This window comes from Amblyraja radiata, chromosome 13 (assembly GCF_010909765.2).
Source record: "Amblyraja radiata isolate CabotCenter1 chromosome 13, sAmbRad1.1.pri, whole genome shotgun sequence".
Taxonomy (NCBI): Eukaryota; Metazoa; Chordata; class Chondrichthyes; order Rajiformes; family Rajidae; genus Amblyraja; species Amblyraja radiata.
Window position 1 is genome coordinate 29,583,716 of NC_045968.1, and position 18,008 is coordinate 29,601,723.

An 18,008-nucleotide genomic window follows, 5' to 3' on the forward strand; every position below is an offset into this window, starting at 1 on the left:
CAGAAAGGTCGGATTCGGAATGGGAGGGGGAGTTGAAGTGCTGAGCCACCGGGAGATCAGGTTGGTCATTGCAAACCGAGCGGAGGTGTTGGGCGAAGCGATCTCCAAGCGTACGCTTGGTCTACCCGATGTAGAGCAGCTGACACCTAGAGCAGCGGATGCAATAGATGAGGTTGGAGGAGGTGCAGGTGAACCTCTGCCGCACCTGTAAAGACTGCTTGGGGCCTTGAATTGGGTCAAGGGGAGAGGTAAAGTGACAAGTGTAGCATTTCCTGCGGTTGCAAGGGAAAGTGTCAGGAGAGGGGATGGTATGGGTGGGAAGGGACGAATTGACCAGGGAGTTACGGAGGGAACGGTCTCTGCGGAAAATCAGCGGTTGAGGCAGCATCTATGGAGCGAAGGAATAGGCGACGTTACAGGGTCGAGACCCCCCTTCAGACTGATGTCAGGTGGAGGGGGGGGGGGGGGGGGGAAAGGAAGAGATGGAGACAGTAGGCTGTGGGAGAGCTGGGAATTGGAAGGGAAGGAGGGAGAAAGCAAGGACTACCTGAAATTGGAGAAGCCAATGTTCATATCGCTCGGGTATATACTCCCCAAGCAAAATATGAGGTGCTGTTCCTCCAATTTGCAGTGGGCCTCACTCTGGCCATGGAGGAGGCCCAGGAAAAAAAGGTTGGATTTGGAATGGGAGGGGGAGTTGAAGTGCTGAGCCACCTGGAGATCAGGTTGGTTATTGTGAACTGAGTGGAGGTGTTGTGCAAAGCGATCGCCAAGCCTGTGCTTGGTCTCACCGAGGTTGAGCATACGCTGAATAATCCAACCACATTTTTGTTTGGAAGTGGAAAGAAATAATAGAAATTGCATTCATTGCAACGTGTAAAAAGAGTTGAGATACTGTATTATAATTTTACTGCATGTCATTGAGGTATATATCATGTCTTGATTGGTGAATGTTTAGTTTGTGACTTTATTTGAAGCAGAAATAATATGTGAATGTTCCATTGAGCATACTTCCGACTGGTAACCACGCACTTCGTCCGAGCACATTTCCGCACGCGTCATGCAAGCCGTCTTAGATGACCACCTAAACTGTCATTTGGCAACCTAAAAGGCTGCCTAGGTTGCCCAGCTAGCAACAGATAAAAAAAGTTAAGTGAGAGCCATGCAGTGTCTACCTCCGCCAACCACCTGGCATCACATTTGACCAAAAACTTAATACGAGCTGTCACATAAGTATTACGGCCAGAAGAGTATTGGTATTCCATTGCAAGAGTCTCACTTCCTGATTATCCCAAACTTTCACCATCCACCTAGCATATATCTCAGGAGGAGGAGCCATCTTGGGGAACGGCTGCTAACCAGCAGCCATCCATTTAATTCATTTTTTCCCTTCAGTTTTTAGTTAGTTTTGTTCGTTGTTTTTTCGGAGAAATGGACTTCTTATTGTGGGGGAAAGGAGGTAACCTTACTTCTAGGTCCCTACCTGGTCGGTGAGGCAGCTTTTTCTCTGGGCTGCCCGTCGATCCGTCCTCGTGGCCTACCAGCGGGCTTGGAGCGCCGTTTCCTGGTGGGGACCGCCCAGCACCTCGGCTTCAGTGGCGGCACAGCGCTGGAGCGCCATCGCGGAGCGGACGATGCCTTGCCTGGGTCGCCGCGTTGGATCGACGCGCTGGAGCTCCGGTGAGCTGGACCGCCGAGAACAACACCTCCGGGCTGTGGAACGGAGCGGGCGGCGCCGACATTAACATCGGGAGCCTGGGAGCTCCAACTCGGTGCGTCCTTGTCGGCTGCGGAAGCCGACAATCCCCTGCTAGGAAGCGACCGTTCCAGGTGGCCCAGCCGCTGTGAGGACTCTCCCGACGCCGGGGCAAGACCACTCGGCTAGAACGGCCAGGAACATCGGGCCTCCGTTGAGGCAACAGCGGTGGCCTTAATAGGCCTGACTTTTGGGAGAACTGGGGTTGGGGACTGGACTTTTGTGCCTTCCCCCACAGTGGTAACCACTGTGGGGGGATGATTTTTCTGTGTGTAAGGTACTTTGTTAGTATGTGTCCAAGATGGCTGTCGGAAGAGAGAGTGGACGCAGGCGCGCTTTAGCTGCCGCTGCTCTCTCTTCACATTGTGTTTTTTTTTGATTTTTTGATTTTGTGTCTTTGGAGCGATTTCCATCTTTAATTTGTGTATTGATGATGTCCTTATTATTTATTTTTCTCCGACTATGTTTTTTTTCTCTTCTGCTTAATCTTTGTAAGGTGACCTTGAGATTTGAAAGGCGCCCGAAAATAAAATGTATTATTATTATTATTATTATCTGGTGCCTGATGGAATACTGGAACAGCTCGAACAACACAAGGCCCAACATTATCCTGAATACATAATCTTTCTTGATTGGCATCCCATTCACCATCCAAACATTTCTGCTGTTATCACCATATTGTAGGTAGCTTACACTAAAAAGTAGCTTACACTGCTATGACGGCTTCTCTTATACCTACAAATGTCCAACACCAACAAAAGGAAGCAGGTGCAATAAATCTAGTCGAAATCTTGAAAGTCGAGGCTGGAGTATTTGCAACCATATTCAGCAGTATTAAGGCGTTGAGCAGTTGAAAGTGGAAGCTCAGTATGACACTCTGCAGGGAAATTACAAATGGGTAATGAATTCTGACCTAGTCAGTGATAACTATCTTCCAATACAAATAAATCTTAGATTTCCAGCAAATATACACCTACGCTACCTTTTCCCCCACAGGTTGTCTTTCTAAACAAATATTAACCTAGAAGACCTTATTGCACGTCCTCCACGATAGGTATTACCTTCCTGAGATAAGATGTCTAAAACTGCACTGCATACCCCACTAAATCTCACCAGAGCCCTATAATGTTGCCATAGATTTCCTTGTTTATTTTGTTACTTTCCAATCCGCTAAGACCTGTCTAGAATCGTGGAACTCATGGAAGCTCAAACCAGCGCTTTTAATTTCCAGCACCACTCTAAGAAACCCAAAAGTCCTTGGCATTTGATAGCTTTTTACCCCATTCATCTGTCAGGTACTTTGCTCTTATTAATAATTACTTTAAATCCCTCAATTTTATCGGGTCCTTGCTACCCTGCCATATCTGGAATGATTGTTGTGCCCTCTTCTAGGAAGACAAGCATGTAAAGCTGTTTAAAATCTCAAATTATTTTCTTCTTCCCCTTGAAAATAGATAAAAAATTCTGGAGTAACTCAGCGGACAGGCAGCATCTCTGGAGAGAAGGAATGGGTGACGCTTCGGGTCGAGACCCTTCTTCAGACTGATGTCAGGGAAGTGGGAGGTACAGAGATAAGGTAGTGTATAGATAAGGAAGTGTACGGTGTGAAAGGACAAAGGGAATGGAGTTCAAGGAAAATGTAGAATAGTTCATTGTTAGTTGGGAGAAGATAACAACAATGCAGAGATAAAATGTAGTTGGAGACAGTAGGACTGGTCAGAGAACTGGGAAGGGGGAGGGGATGGTGAGAGAGGGAAAGCAAGGGTGACTTGAAGTTAGAGAAGTCAATGTTCATACCGCTGGGGTGTAAGCTGCCCAAGCGAAATGAGGTGTTGTTCCTCCAATTTGCGCTGGGCCTCACTCTGACAATGGAGGAGGCCCAGGACAGAAAGGACAGTGTGGGAATGGGAGGGGTAGTTAACCCCATGTTTAGCAACCGGGAGATCAGGTTGGTTTAGGCAGACTGAGCAGAGGTGTTCAGCAAATGTCCTCTTCATAGCTTGTCTTCCACATACCTCCTTAATATCCACTCTTACCTTCTCTCAAACCTCAGGTTTGCCTCTCTTCTTCATAACCATTCTCCCTTTTGATAAAATACCACATAATTTTAGTTAGCCACTGCCCTAACCTTTAATTTTTTCACTCCGATCTAGCCAACATTTACACAACTGGCTTTATGTTAATGGATCCAGCTTTACACTAATCACAGGATTGAACTTAAATTGGAAATTTTATAGTTTTACCTTGAGATTACTAATTGACCTACTGCAAAATACAATTTAAGATGCAAAATAGACTTCATATTTAGCTTGGTCTTGTTAATATAGCAAGGTCACATCGACAGCACTGAATGCAATAGACAAGATTGGAGGAAGTGCAAGTGAATCCTGCTTTTCCTGGATTGGCAATTTAGGTCTCTGGATGGTGGTGAGGAAGGTAGTGCCCAAAAAAACTTTTCACTATACCTAGGTAAACGTGACAATAAACTGAACTGAAACTGAAGTGTTACACTTCTTGCAGTTGCAGGGGAAAGTGCCTGGGAAGAGAGAAAAAGATGAATGGGGATGGTGAGCAAACCAGGGAGTCACAGAGTGGTCCCTGTGGAAAGAAAGGTAAGGGGAGGGGAAGGTGTGACTGGTGGTGGCAGAGAATGTGGGAAATTGAGATGTAGGCTGTGGGCCGAGGAGCTTTTTCGTTCAAGTTCATGACCCAACTCACGGAACTACCTGAATTTTTAACATATTGTGTAAAAATATTACATAAATCATACCTGAAACTCGTCAAGAACAAAACTTGCACATTTTTAAAAAATGACAAAAACGTCAAATTTTCCGAGTAGTAATTGTCCAATCAATGCACGTTTGACATAGATGTCGGATGCAAATTGACCAATCCCGCGCTTTGTTTTATGGTCGCTAGGCAGCGAGGACCCTGGGATCATGGCTGCCTCATTACATCAAAACAATGGCATGGTTTCCAAGGAATAAAGGTAATGCTCACCTTGCTGATCATTTTGTTTTTCAACTGATTTATCTTTATAAAGTTATGATGTGAACTGTTAAATAAAAATGATATATAACAAATGTAGAGATAGGGTTAGGGTTAGGGCTTGGGTTAGGGTCAGTCGGTCGGTCAGTCTGCCGGTCGGGTTTGTCGGTAGGCCAATGGATGCTGTGGAGGATCGGTCGGGCTGTCAGTGGGTGGTGAGAGTGGCCGGGCCGCTGGTGGGTGGTGAGAGTGGCCGGGCCGCCGGTGGATGGTGAGAGGGGTCGGTCGGGCTGTAGGTAGGCCGGTGTTGCAGCGAGTGAGTGGGCGGTCTGACAAAGCCGGCGCTATGGTGGTGCTGAAGACAGCCCGGGCGGCGTGCAGGGCAGTGCTGCTCCCCACCATCATCACCACAATGATCGAGAAGGGCATGCTGGCCGAGGTGGATGCGCTGCGGGGCCACATGTACGGAGCCCGCAGCTGGTCCCAAAGCAGCTCCAGCTCCAGCTGTGGGCAGCTCTGGAGGGGGCAAGTTACGGTTAGGCATTTTCCTGTCAGTGGAAGATGCCTTAGCCTTCCTCCAGCCTGGCACTGCCCCAGTCCCACTATGGCCGTGACCCCCACTCTGCACACTGGCAGTCAGTGGGGTTCAGTAAACAGGGGAACCCACAGGAACTGCCCTCAGCCATTAATTAGGCTGGTTCAGGAGTCGGACCACGGCGGCAGTCTCATTCAAAAAACACACTTACAATTATATTAATTATTATTTTTATATAATATAATTATATATGATTACAGTCATATTCACAAGTCATATATATATATATATATGGTATAATAATATATGGTTTAAATAGACTGCAACACAGAATTAGGCTCCACATGGTGTAATATGGGCATTGGACACCAGATGGCGCTTACTTTTTTAATCTCATTTTCTAATTAGTTTAATTAATTAATGTGCAACTTTTGGCACTGACGAGTTATGACTTCTTTCTCAATTATATTTTACCTAAATCTGCAGGGCTCGAAATTAACGGTTGCCCGGGTGCCATTGACCACTCAAAGCGCCGCCGAGCAACTAGACACCGAGTCATTTTGCCCGGCTTGGCAACCAGATACTGGTTTGTACCGAAGATAGACACAAAAAACTGGAGTAACTACGCGGGTCAGGCAGCATCTATGGAGAAAAGGAACGCGACGTTTTGTGTCGGCGGTGACGGCTGTATTGCGTGAGAAAGATACTAGGTGCGTGGTGACGAAGAGTCGGAGCGAATGACGGGCCCCGAACAGCGGCTGCAGCGGCCGCGATAGCGGCTTCATCTCCTCCTCCCCCCGCACCCCGCCCGCCCTGATAAGGGCCTCTGCTTGCAGATCCACTACCCGGCACTTTAAAAAAAAAACTCCTGCACACCGAGGCCGGGAGGAGGGAGGGAGGGGGAGGCCTCGGCGTGCGGGAGGGTTTGTTTTGAAAGCGGTTTTCCCGTTGTCGGATTTGCAAGCAGTGGCCGCTATCAGGGAGGAGGAGCTGGTGCTGTGCGGGACCCGTCATTCGCTCCGACACTTCTGAAGCAGCTGCACCATAGATCCTATAGCTATAGGATCTTTGAGCAGCACCGCTGGCCCCGCACCTTGCTGTTGGCTGACGGAGGAGGGCGGCGGTGGCGAGGAATTCCCGACGGCCAAGGCAGCGGGCGATGTTGTCCAAGGAGGGCTGACCTTCCTTCCTCCCCACCTCGCCCCCCCCTCTCTCTCTCTCTCTCTCTTGTACGCCATCTCCATCCCCCCCCCTTTATCCTGGGACCCCTCCTCTACATCCCGCACTGATATCCATTCCCACCTCCATTCAGTCCTCACTGACATCCACTGTGCTCCCCTCCCCATCCCCCCCCCCAATCTATTCATCCTGTGCAGATCACCCTATCCACCTCGCATTAATTCTCCTGCCGCCATACCCCCCCCCCCCCCCCATCCATCCTACACTGGTTCCCCAGTTCATCCTGTACTTACCCCTTTCCCATCCATCCTGCACCTCCTCCATCCATCCTGTACTGATTCCCCATCCATCCTGTACTAATCCACGCATTCATCCCGTACTGACCCACCCTCCATTTACCCTGCACCTTCCCCCATTCATCCTGTAGTGATTTCCCATTCATCCTGCACAGAACCCCCCCCCCCCCCGCCATTCATCCTGCGCTGATCTCCCCCCCCCCCCATCCATCCTGTACTGATCCTCCCATTCAAGAAGAATGGGGGAACAGTCTGAAGAAGGGTCTCGACCCGAAACGTTGCCTATTTCCTTCGCTCCATAGATGCTGCCTCACCCGCTGAGTTTCTCCAGCACTTTTGTCTACCCCCATCCATCCCGTACTGAACCTCCCCCCCCATTCAACACCACTGACATCCCCCCTGCTCTCCCCTCACAATTTTACCTACTCCAACCAACACGTACTAATTCACCTGCCTCAATCCATCCATTCTGCACCGACTGCCTTCTAACCCCCCCCCCCCCCCCCCCCCCCCCACCCACACACCCCCTTCCCTGACCCTTTTGTCCTGAAAATGTCTTCAGAGCTAATATTGACTATGTTTGATAACGGAATGCAATCAAATGTGTTTTAATTCCCAATGTTATTATTTGTTTTAATCCATAAAGATGGATTCATTAAATTGTGAACACGTGAAACATTAAAACCGCAGTGTTCGATTGTCACTGCTTCCGTTGACACGTTATTACAGAATTCATTTTAACGGCTCTTAATATGGAGTATCAGCACTGTAGTTATTTAATGAGCAACATTCACAACTATACGTACGCATATATGGTACCATGGTCCAGGAATTATTGACACAGGTTGATCATACGCTGAATAATCCAACCACATTTTTGTTTGGAAGTGGAAAGAACTAATAGAAATTGCATTAATTGCAATGTGTAAAAAGAGTTGAGATACTGTCATATAATTTTGCTGCATGTCATTGTGGGATATATCATGTCTTGATTGGCGAATGTTTAATTTGTGACTTTATTTGAAGCAGAAATAATATGTGAATGCTTCATTGAGTATAATTCCGACTGGTAACTACGCGCTTCGTCCGAGCACATTATCGCACGCGTCATGCAAGCCATCTTAAATTACCACCTAAACTGTCATTTGGCAACCTAAAAAGCTGCCAAGGTTACCCGGCTGGCAACAGGGAAAAAAAGTTATGCGAGAGCCCTGATCTGTGCAAAATTTCATGTAGTTCCGAGACATGGGTCACGAAAGTTGATTTATAGACACATTTTTGATGCTCGGCCCACAGCCTAATGAGGGGAACAGGGGATAATTCATTTCCACAAAAAGGAGAACACTTGGCTGTGTCTTGTTCTTTCTTGCCTCTGCCCAAAATAATTTTACTCCCTGAAACTCAGCCTAAAACATTCCTAACAACTCTACTTATGTTGTTGCCTTTACAGATCCATATTCCTATTATTTCTCTATTTTTCCTGGGTTTTCAAAACAGCCCATACATTGAAATATTTTGCTCACAATCTTGGCCCCTTTACAAAAACGTCTCTAATAGCAAACAACAAAAAATGGAAGATAATGGATGGGAGAATTGAAAATATAAAGATGAAAATGCCCAGTAAACTATACCAACATCTGTGGACAGGGAAAGAGAACTAATGCTACAGGTGGATGGTCTTTTCATCCGAATCAGGAAGAAATTGAAATCACACAAGGTAGAGTAGGAGAGGGAAGCAGAAAAGGGAAATGTCTAATAGTCATTAATATGAACCCATTTCTTCTCAGTAATTTACACATGTCTAAAATGCTTATTGCATCAATATAATGATCCTTTTTTTCTTAAACCACTTCTCTTCTTTTGGAGGTACACAAAAATGCTGGAGAAACTCAGCGGGTGCAGCAGCATCTACGGTGCGAAGGAGATAGGCAACGTTTCGGGCCGAAACCGTTCTTCAGACTCTTCAGACAAGTTCTTTTGGAACTTGTTGCAGATGCCATGTTATTCAGCTAGAACCTTGTTTTAGAACTGCTTTTCTAAACAGAAAAAAAGCTAGATTCTGGAGTCTATTGTAACTGACACGGGGGACACAGTTGCATAGAAGTAAAGCTGCTGCCTCACAGCACCAGAGACCTGGGTTTGATCCTGACTACGAGTGCTATTTGTGCGGAATTTGTACTTTGGGTAGGTTGGGTCGGGTGCCTCACACACTCCAAAGACGTACAGGTTTGCATGTTCTGTGGCTTCGGTAAAATTGTAAATTGTCGCTAGTGCGTAGTATAGTGCAAGTGTACGGGGTGATCGCTGGTCGGCGCGGCGAAGGGCCCGTTTCCGCACTATATCTCCAAAGTCTAATCTCTATTTTGAAATGCACCAGTTTAGAAATCTGACGTTTGAGCTGCCAACTCAATTTCTGAATCATGCGACACATATAAACTAGGAGCAGGAGGTGGCCACGGACATCTCACTGACTATAATCTCAGCGACACATTCCCACAGTAGTCTTTCAGGCCATGATTCTATCTATCTCTACCTTATTAATATTCCAAGAGTCAACTCACGCATTCCAGTAACCAGTCTAGAAAATCTTTTCCGTACTGTATCCAACAGATTAACTTCCTTTGTTAAATTAGAAATACTGCACAGTACTCCAGATGTGGTTTCACGAATGCCTTGCACAACTGAATAGCCTCTGCTTTTCTTACCCACAACAAATGAGAACACTATTAGCTTTCCCAAATACTTGTACCTGAACACTAGCCTGTTTCAGACACTCAAAGCTTTTGGTATCTCTCAACTCAGCAAATGTTCATTATGTAGATTTTTTTTTCCTCCTACCAGAACAGACAGTTCAATGTTTACACACGTTATACAAGAAGGCTCTCTATTTTCTGGTGAAGGTAGAATATTAAAGTATGCATTCAAAAATCTGGCCCAAAACTGCAATTACTTCCTACCCTCCTGACTCTACACCAACTTTTAGATTTTTTTTTTAAACACATGAATGGAATGCAGCATCCCTCCTATGATGCATTTTGCAATGCATCCAAGTACATAACTGTCAGTAGTCTTTTTTATAGTTGGAATGTCTAATTCAAAAAGTAATTCTGCAGCATTGCAAAATAAACCACTACTATTCTTGGAAGGTAGACAAAAATGCTGGAGGATCTCAGGGGGTGAGTTCAGAAGAAGGGTCTCGACCCGAAACGTCGCCTATTTCTTCTCTCCATAGATGCTGCCTCACCCGCTGAGTTCCTCCAGCATTTTAGTCTACCTATTTTTCCAGCATCTGCAGTTCTTTCTTAAACTACTACTCTTGGTTTAATTAACAAGGGCTATGATTAAAAAAAAGACTCACTCTGAATTCCAGAAGAAAACTACCGCATTAAAATGAACACATTTCCTAGTTTAGGAAAACATGCACATTATTGTAAAAATGACAAAAAGACTTCTGGATGCAAGAGATTTTTCAACATTGTTATAGATAAACTAGACACTAAATGCACCACTATACTGACTGATAAATACAACACAAGAGAAAGAAAGACTCAACTTAACATGAAGCAAATGAGGTGGGGGAAACATTAATCACACTCTGGGCTCCAGGGGGTCAGAGCAAGCAAAATCAGATTACGTAGGTAATATTGTAAATTGGGGCAATGCCAACCTCGATGGTATTTGTCAAGAACTTGCAAAAGTTGATTGGAATAGGCTGTTTGCGGGTAAAGGGACGTCTGGAAAGCGAGAAGTTTTTAAAACGGTCATAGTGAGAGTTCAGGGTGTGTATATTCCTGTGAAAGTCAAGGGCAAGGCAGGTAGGAGTAAGGAGCTCTTGATGACAAAAGAAATTGAGACTCTCCTCAGGAAAAAGGAGGTCAAGTCCCCTAACCAGTCTGAAGAAGGGTCTTGACCCGAAACGTCACCCATTCCTTCTGTCCAGAGATGCTGCCTGTCCCGCTGAGTTACTCCAACTTATTGGATCTATCTTAGGAAAAAGGCAGCATGGGTCAGGCATAGGCAGCTGGTATCAAGTGCATCACTGGTGGAAAAATAGAGGATTGTGGAACATACTCAATTAGGAAATCAGAAAGACAAAATGTGGACGAAATAATTCCGGCAGGTAAGAGTAAGGAGAATCCAAAGAGATAGTAAGTACAAGAGCAAAAGGATAACTAAAGAGAGAAAAGGGCAACTCAAAAACAAAGTAGTCATTTCTGTGTGAAGCTGCAAGAGATGGGTAAAGTCCTCAATGAATATTTCTCTTTTGTTTCTACTGCGGAGAAAGGCATGAAGACTAGGGAACTTGGGACGGTTAATAGAGCTATCTTGAGAATGTGCTGTATGTCCTAAGATGTATGAAAGTAAATAAATCTCCTGGCCTGATAGGATATATCCAAGGATATTGTAGAGAAGAAATTGCAAGAAACCTAGTTACAATATACCAATCATCGTAAGACACAGGTGAGGTGCCAATAGACTGGAGGGTTACTAATGCTGTCTCTCTATTTAAGGGCTGCAAAGAAAAACTACATAAAAGCCAGTAAGCCTAACATCTGTGATGGGAAAGTTACTGGAGAGGATTGGGAGGGACAAGATGTACATTTATTTGGAAAGATGAGTTGATTAGGGATAGTCAGCATTGTTTTGTGAGAGGTAGTGTCTCAAGAATTAGATTGATTTTTTTTTTAAAGTAACAAAAAAGGTTGGCGAAGGCAGGGCCATGGGTGCAAAAATGGCTTCATGGTAGGAAGCAGAGGGTGATGGTGGAAGGTTGTTATTTTGGACAGGAGGCTTGTGATGAATGGAGTCTTAGGCGGTGCTGGGCATTTTTGTAACGATTTGGTTAAGAGTGTACAGTGCATCATTAGTAAATTTGCGAAAGACCGTAAAATAGGTGGTATTGTAGATAGTGAAGAGGGCCATCATGTATTATAGCGGTATCTTGATCAGCTGGGAAAGTGGGTCTTGGAATGGGAAATGGAGTTTAATTCAAATAAGTGTGAGGCGTGGCATTTTATGAAGTTAGACCATCAAAGCGAACATAAAGACCATGTGGGGGTGTTGTAGAGTAGAAGGATCCACGAGTGCAAATGCAGAGTTCCCTGAAAATGGCATCGCAGGAAGAAAGAGTGGTGAAGGAGGCTTTTGGCATGCTGACCATCAATAGGTGCATTGAATACAGAAGTTGGGATGTTAAGTTACAGATTTGCAAGATGCTGGTGATGCCCCACTTAAGAATGATTCAGCTCAGAAACGAGCTTTCTCATCCATGCCGACCAAGATGCACCACCTAAGCTCGTCCCATATCCCTCTAAATCTTTCCTATTCATATAAACCTTTCCTATCCATGCAGGTACTTGGGAGTATTGTTTTTAGTTCTGGTCACCCTACTATAGTAAAAAGATGCTATTAAGCTGAAAAAAGTGCAGAGAAGATTTACGGGGACTATGCCAGGACGCAAGGGCCTGAGCTAGAGAGAGAGGTTGTGCGGGCCATTACTTTATTCCTTGGAGTGCAGGAGGCTGAACGGTGATCTTTGAGGTGTATAAAATCATGAGGAGCATAGAAAGGATGAATCGTTTACGTAGTGTATAGTTTAAGTGAGAGAGGAAAGATTTAATAGGAACCCAAGGGACAACATTTGAACACAATGTTAGGTATACGGAACAAGATGTCTGAGGAAGTAATGGGGCCAGATATCATAATAACATTGAAAAAATATTGGGACAGGTACATGGATAGGAAAGGTGCATAGGGAAATGAGCCAAAAGCAAGTAAATGGAATTAGGTTAAATGGGGCATCTTAGCCAGCATGGGCAAATTGGGCCAAAGGGCCTGTTCCTGTGCTGTGTGGCTATGTCACCAGTGGATTTTCCCTACCAAGAAGTGAGGATACAACAACATAGTGATTGAGACACAGCTGATACAGCATAAGGGCCCTTAGTGTGCTGAATGTGGATGATCAGCCATGATCACAGTGAATGGTGGTACTGGCTCGAAGGGCCAAATGGCCTACTCCTGCACCTATTGTTTATTAGTGGGTAGATAGAATGGGAAAAGACAAAAGTGATGAAAAAGTGAAATGAAGGTTAACACAAAATGGCACAATGAACTTTCAGGGGAATTGAGCCAACAGGTGAGACATCCACCCCAGTAGGATGATGGAAGATGCAGGACCCCAAACCTACACAAAGCTCAGAGAAGACAAGGTGCATCATACTAATTAGGAATATCAGAGGATTATTGGGACACAGCTACCAGCCTTGGAGGGCATCAACCGCACACGGTGCCTCAGGAAGGCCGTCAGCATCCATAAAGACTCCTCACACCCTTGTAACGGACTGTTCGAACTACTTCCCTCCGGCAGACGTTACAAGGCCTTCTACGCCCGAACCTCCAGACTCAGACTCAGCTTTATTCCCAGAGCTATAGCGGCTCTGACCCGGCCCTGCTGAGTGCCCCCCATCCCCCCTGGACTGTCTCCCTTGGATGGTCACGTCACACAGCTTATTTATTTATTTTACTTTTCTTTTACATCGGTTGGAAGCTGCATACTAAATCTCGTTGCACTGATGTGCAATGACAATAAAAGATGTTATTATTATTATTAATAGGTCCAGAGGCAGGTGGTGGTTGGCATCAGTCCAGCATTAGCCCCAGAGGGGAGGAGTTTGAGAAAAAGAACATGGCCAAGCTTCCCAAACCTATTAATAATAAAGACAGGAAAGATATTATCAAGCTTGAAATGGTTCAGAAAAGATTTACGAGGATGTTGCCAGGACTAGAGGGTGCGAGCTAATGGGAGAGGTTGAGTAGGTATCTATTCCTTGGAGCGCAGGATGAGGGTGATCTTATAGAGGTGTACAAAATCATGAGATGAATAGATTAGGTAGAGTCTCTTGCCCAGAGTAGGGGAATTGAGGACCAGAGGACATAGGTTCAAGGTGAAGGGGAAAAGATTTAATAGGAATCCGAGGGGTAACTTTTTAACACAAAGGGCGGTGGGTGTATGGAACAAGCTGCCATGGGAGTTGAGGCTGGACTATCCCATCGCTTAAGAAACGGTTAGACAGGTACTTGGATAGGACTGAAGAAGGGTTTCGGCCCGAAACGTTGCCTATTTCCTTCGCTCCATAGATGCTGCTGCACCCGCTGACTTTCTCCAGCATGTTTGTGTACCTTTGATTGTCCAGCATCTGCAGTTCCTTCTTAAACACTTGGATAGGACAAATTTGGAGGGTTATGAACCAAGCGCAGGCAGGTGGGACTAGTGTAGCTGGGATATTGTTGGCCGGTGTGGGCAAGTTGGGCCAAAGATTCTGTTTTCACACTGTATCACTCTATGGCTCTATGATGACATCAATTCTGCAATACTAAGGGATAAGAGAGGCAGACAGGTAGACACACATACACAACTTTGCATAGACACAAAATGCTGGAGTAACTCAGCAGGATAGGCAGCATCTCTGGAGAGAAGGAATGGGTGTCGTTTCTGGTTGAGACCCTTCTTCAGAGTCTGAAGAAGGGTCTCAACCCGAAACGTCACCCATTCCTTCTCTCCAGAGATGTTGCCTGCCCCACTGATTTACTCCAGCATTTTGTGTCTATCTTCTGTTTAAACCAGCATCTGCAGTTCCATCCTATGCACAACTTTGCATGTGGCAAGAAAGGAATGGGGGCATCAGTACATCAGTACTACATTAGTCTGTAATAAAAACAAAGTTGTTGGAGATACAATGCAGAACATCACAACCTGCACATAAAATGGGAACAGGGCAGAGAAAGAAGTAACCCATTGAGTCCAGGAAAACAAAATAGGGCTATCTGCTCTGCACTGGACTCAGGAGTGTATTAGGGGCCCAGCTCACACTCCGGCTTTGGACCATGTGGGCGTGGTTTCGCCACACAGACACACAGTGCCCGGAGATGGGAGGGTTTAGACACCAAATCATGAAGGGACTACGTGCCAATCGGCAAAGGGGAGTACGCCTGGGGAATTATTCGTCCCACAGAAGGCTCTCCCGCCCTGCTACCATGCTGCTACCCATGTTACTGCCACACCAGAGCTGAGGCTCCAACATCCTGGCCTGTTCTATGGCCCAGGCGCCAAACCTTCCTCCCCCAGCCCCTTGCAAGCTCCACTCTCCCTCCAGCGGCCCTTCAAGTGTCCCGCTCTCCCATCCCACCTTAGCAGCTGCGTATGTGCGATCGGACGGCTCTTTACCTGTAATGGCTGTGAACTGCCGAATTAACCCCTGCAGCGCCGACCCAGTTGACCCTGTTCCATCACCAACCGCCGCCATCTTACAGCGAGCGCCCACGCAGGCGCAGTGCCCGCAGCAAACACAACCTCTCACCTCCGCCTTGACATCAGTCGCTCGCATCCGATTGGACAACGGCGAGCGGCAACCGCCCCCCTGGGCGATGGAGCTCAGCGCGATGCACCTCGGGAAGCATTGGCCGGCGCGACTGCGCACACGCCACAGTGCGGGCTTTGAGCTTTCCCGCCGACATATTTATTGAAGGAATCGGCCGATAGAGGGCGTGCGACGGGGTCCAGGCCAAGATCTTTGGTCCAGGCTCTACGTGATGACATCACACGTATCGCCCTTTTACGTAATATGTTTAGTGTCGTTACGTGAACCGCCAATCCGAGCGCTCTATGCAAATACCGTGTCTGCCATGGGCAAAGGGCGGGAACCCACGTTGGCACCTTTGGCTCCCAACCAGTATCTGCACAATTCATTCCTACCCATCTGGTATTCTACAAACCTACCATATTCCCAGTTTGTTCAAGAAGGAACTGCAGATGCTGGAAAATCGAAGGTACACAAAAATGCTGGAGAAACTCAGCGGGTGCAGCAGCATAGAAACATAGAAATTAGGTGCAGGAGTAGGCCATTCGGCCCTTCGAGCCTGCACCGCCATTCAATATGATCATGGCTGATCATCCAACTCAGTATCCCGTACCTGCCTTCTCTCCATACCCTCTGATCCCCTTAGCCACAAGGGCCACATCTAACTCCCTCTTAAATATAGCCAATGAACTGGCCTCGACTACCCTCTGTGGCAGAGAGTTCCAGAGATTCACCACTCTCTGTGTGAAAAAAGTTCTTCTCATCTCGGTTTTAAAGGATTTCCCCCTTATTCTTAAGCTGTGACCCCTTGTCCTGGACTTCCCCAACATCGGGAGCAATTTTCCTGCATCTAGCCTGTCCAACCCCTTAAGAATTTTATAAGTTTCTATAAGATCCCCTCTCAATCTCCTAAATTCTAGAGAGTATAAACCAAGTCTATCCAGTCTTTCTTCATAAGACAGTCCTGACATCCCAGGAATCAGTCTGGTGAACCTTCTCTGCACTCCCTCTATGGCAATAATGTCCTTCCTCAGATTTGGAGACCAAAACTGTATGCAATACTCCAGGTGTGGTCTCACCAAGACCCTGTACAACTGCAGTAGAACCTCCCTGCTCCTATACTCAAATCCTTTTGCTAACATACCATTCGCTTTCTTCACTGCCTGCTGCACCTGCATGCCCACTTTCAATGACTGGTGTACCATGACACCCAGGTCTCGCTGCATCTCCCCTTTTCCTAGTCGGCCACCATTTAGATAATAGTCTGCTTTCCTGTTTTTGCCACCAAAATGGATAACCTCACATTTATCCACATTATACTGCATCTGCCAAACATTTGCCCACTCACCCAGCCTATCCAAGTCACCTTGCAGTCTCCTAGCATCCTCCTCACAGCTAACACTGCCCCCCAGCTTAGTGTCATCCACAAACTTGGAGATATTGCCTTCAATTCCCTCATCCAGATCATTAGTATATATTGTAAATAGCTGGGGTCCCAGCACTGAGCCTTGCGGTACCCCACTAGTCACTGCCTGCCATTGTGAAAAGGACCCGTTTACTCCTACTCTTTGCTTCCTGTTTGCCAGCCAGTTCTCTATCCACATCAATACTGAACCCCCAATGCCATGTGCTTTAAGGTACGAAACGTTACCCATTTCCTTCGCTCCATAGATGCTACTGCACCCGCTGAGTTTCTCCAGCATTTTTGTGTACCTTCGATATTCCCACAGTTGACTGGATTAGACTTCCTCCCACCCTGCCTCTTGCAAAGACACCATCCCCTACTCTCAATACTGTCTCCACCATATCTGCTCCCATGAGGCTTTCCATTCCAAGACATCCAACGTGTCATTTCTTTGGTAAAGTTTACCCCAGGCAGCGTTAATTTCTTTATTAAAGTTCTGCTATAACACATTTGCAAAATGCTACCTCGATATAATGCGAATGATGAATTAGGAATAATAATTGTAGTACACACACAGAATTGGTTATGACATGCAGTAATTTGAAACAGGAACCCGAGAATCATTAAAAAAAAAACCCTCAAAATTGGGAAGCAGAATAAAAGGCTTTCTCAATGAAAATAAACAAAGAAAAACTTTTTGTGGACATAAAAAAACATAGCTGTTAGTTTTATTATGGGCGACCATTAAAATTCTAATGATAAAAAACCCAAAATGCTGGAGTAACTCAGCGGGTCAGCAAGGGCAAGGATAGGTAACGTTTTAGATTAGGATCCTTTGTCAGAGTTGGAAGAAGGGTCCCAACCTGAAAGGTCACCTATCCATGTTTTCAAGAGATGTGCTTGACCTGCTGATTTACTCCAGGACTGTTTTTGATCATCTGCAGTTCCTTGGGTGTAGGCTTCCTTTGACCCTTGTGCAATGATACTCTGTTAAACAATGTGACATACAGTTTTTAGTATTTTTTAACTTGCATAAGAAAATCAAACCTAAAGCAGTTGAAGAACTTTTATTACTAAAAATTCTGTGGAAAAATAACTTTGTAACTGCGAGTCTGAAATTCTTCAGCACCCAAGCCTCTTTTCCCCATTGACAATTGTTTTTATAATGCAATTTTCAGTAACATTAAGTTTCCTAAGTTTAATTTATTGTCGCATGTACAGATGTATAGTGAAAAGCTTTTGTTGTGTGTTCACCAGTCAACGGAAAGACAATATATCATTACAATTGAGCCATCCTAGGAAAGCAACTGGCATGTTATAGCCATGTTATAGAAATAACAGCAGTCTCCATTCAGCCTAGTCAATTATCATTGATGCTCTTACATGTATGTAGTTTGTACATTCTACCTGCCTGTGTGGGTTTCCTATACTTACAAGATACATTTGTCACATGTGCCAGATGGACAGTGAAATGTGATTCCCATACAGCCAT

The 18,008-nt window shown here is 45.7% G+C and overlaps 1 protein-coding gene across 5 annotated transcripts in view; it reads right to left on the reverse strand.

Moving 5' to 3' along the window:
- The window catches only part of ubxn7 (UBX domain protein 7), a 69,467-nt gene extending 54,358 nt beyond the window's left edge, over positions 1–15,109 (reverse strand). For 4 of the 5 annotated variants that reach the window (XM_033031545.1, XM_033031544.1, XM_033031543.1 and 1 more), the window contains exon 1: positions 14,979–15,107. In XM_033031545.1, the coding sequence (XP_032887436.1) occupies positions 14,979–15,057 (79 nt within the window). In that variant the 5' untranslated portion in view covers positions 15,058–15,107. Of the gene's footprint in view, positions 1–14,978 lie in introns of all 5 variants that reach the window. The other variant, XM_033031546.1, reaches the window with a different exon arrangement.
- Positions 15,110–18,008: the final 2,899 nt, after the last annotated feature.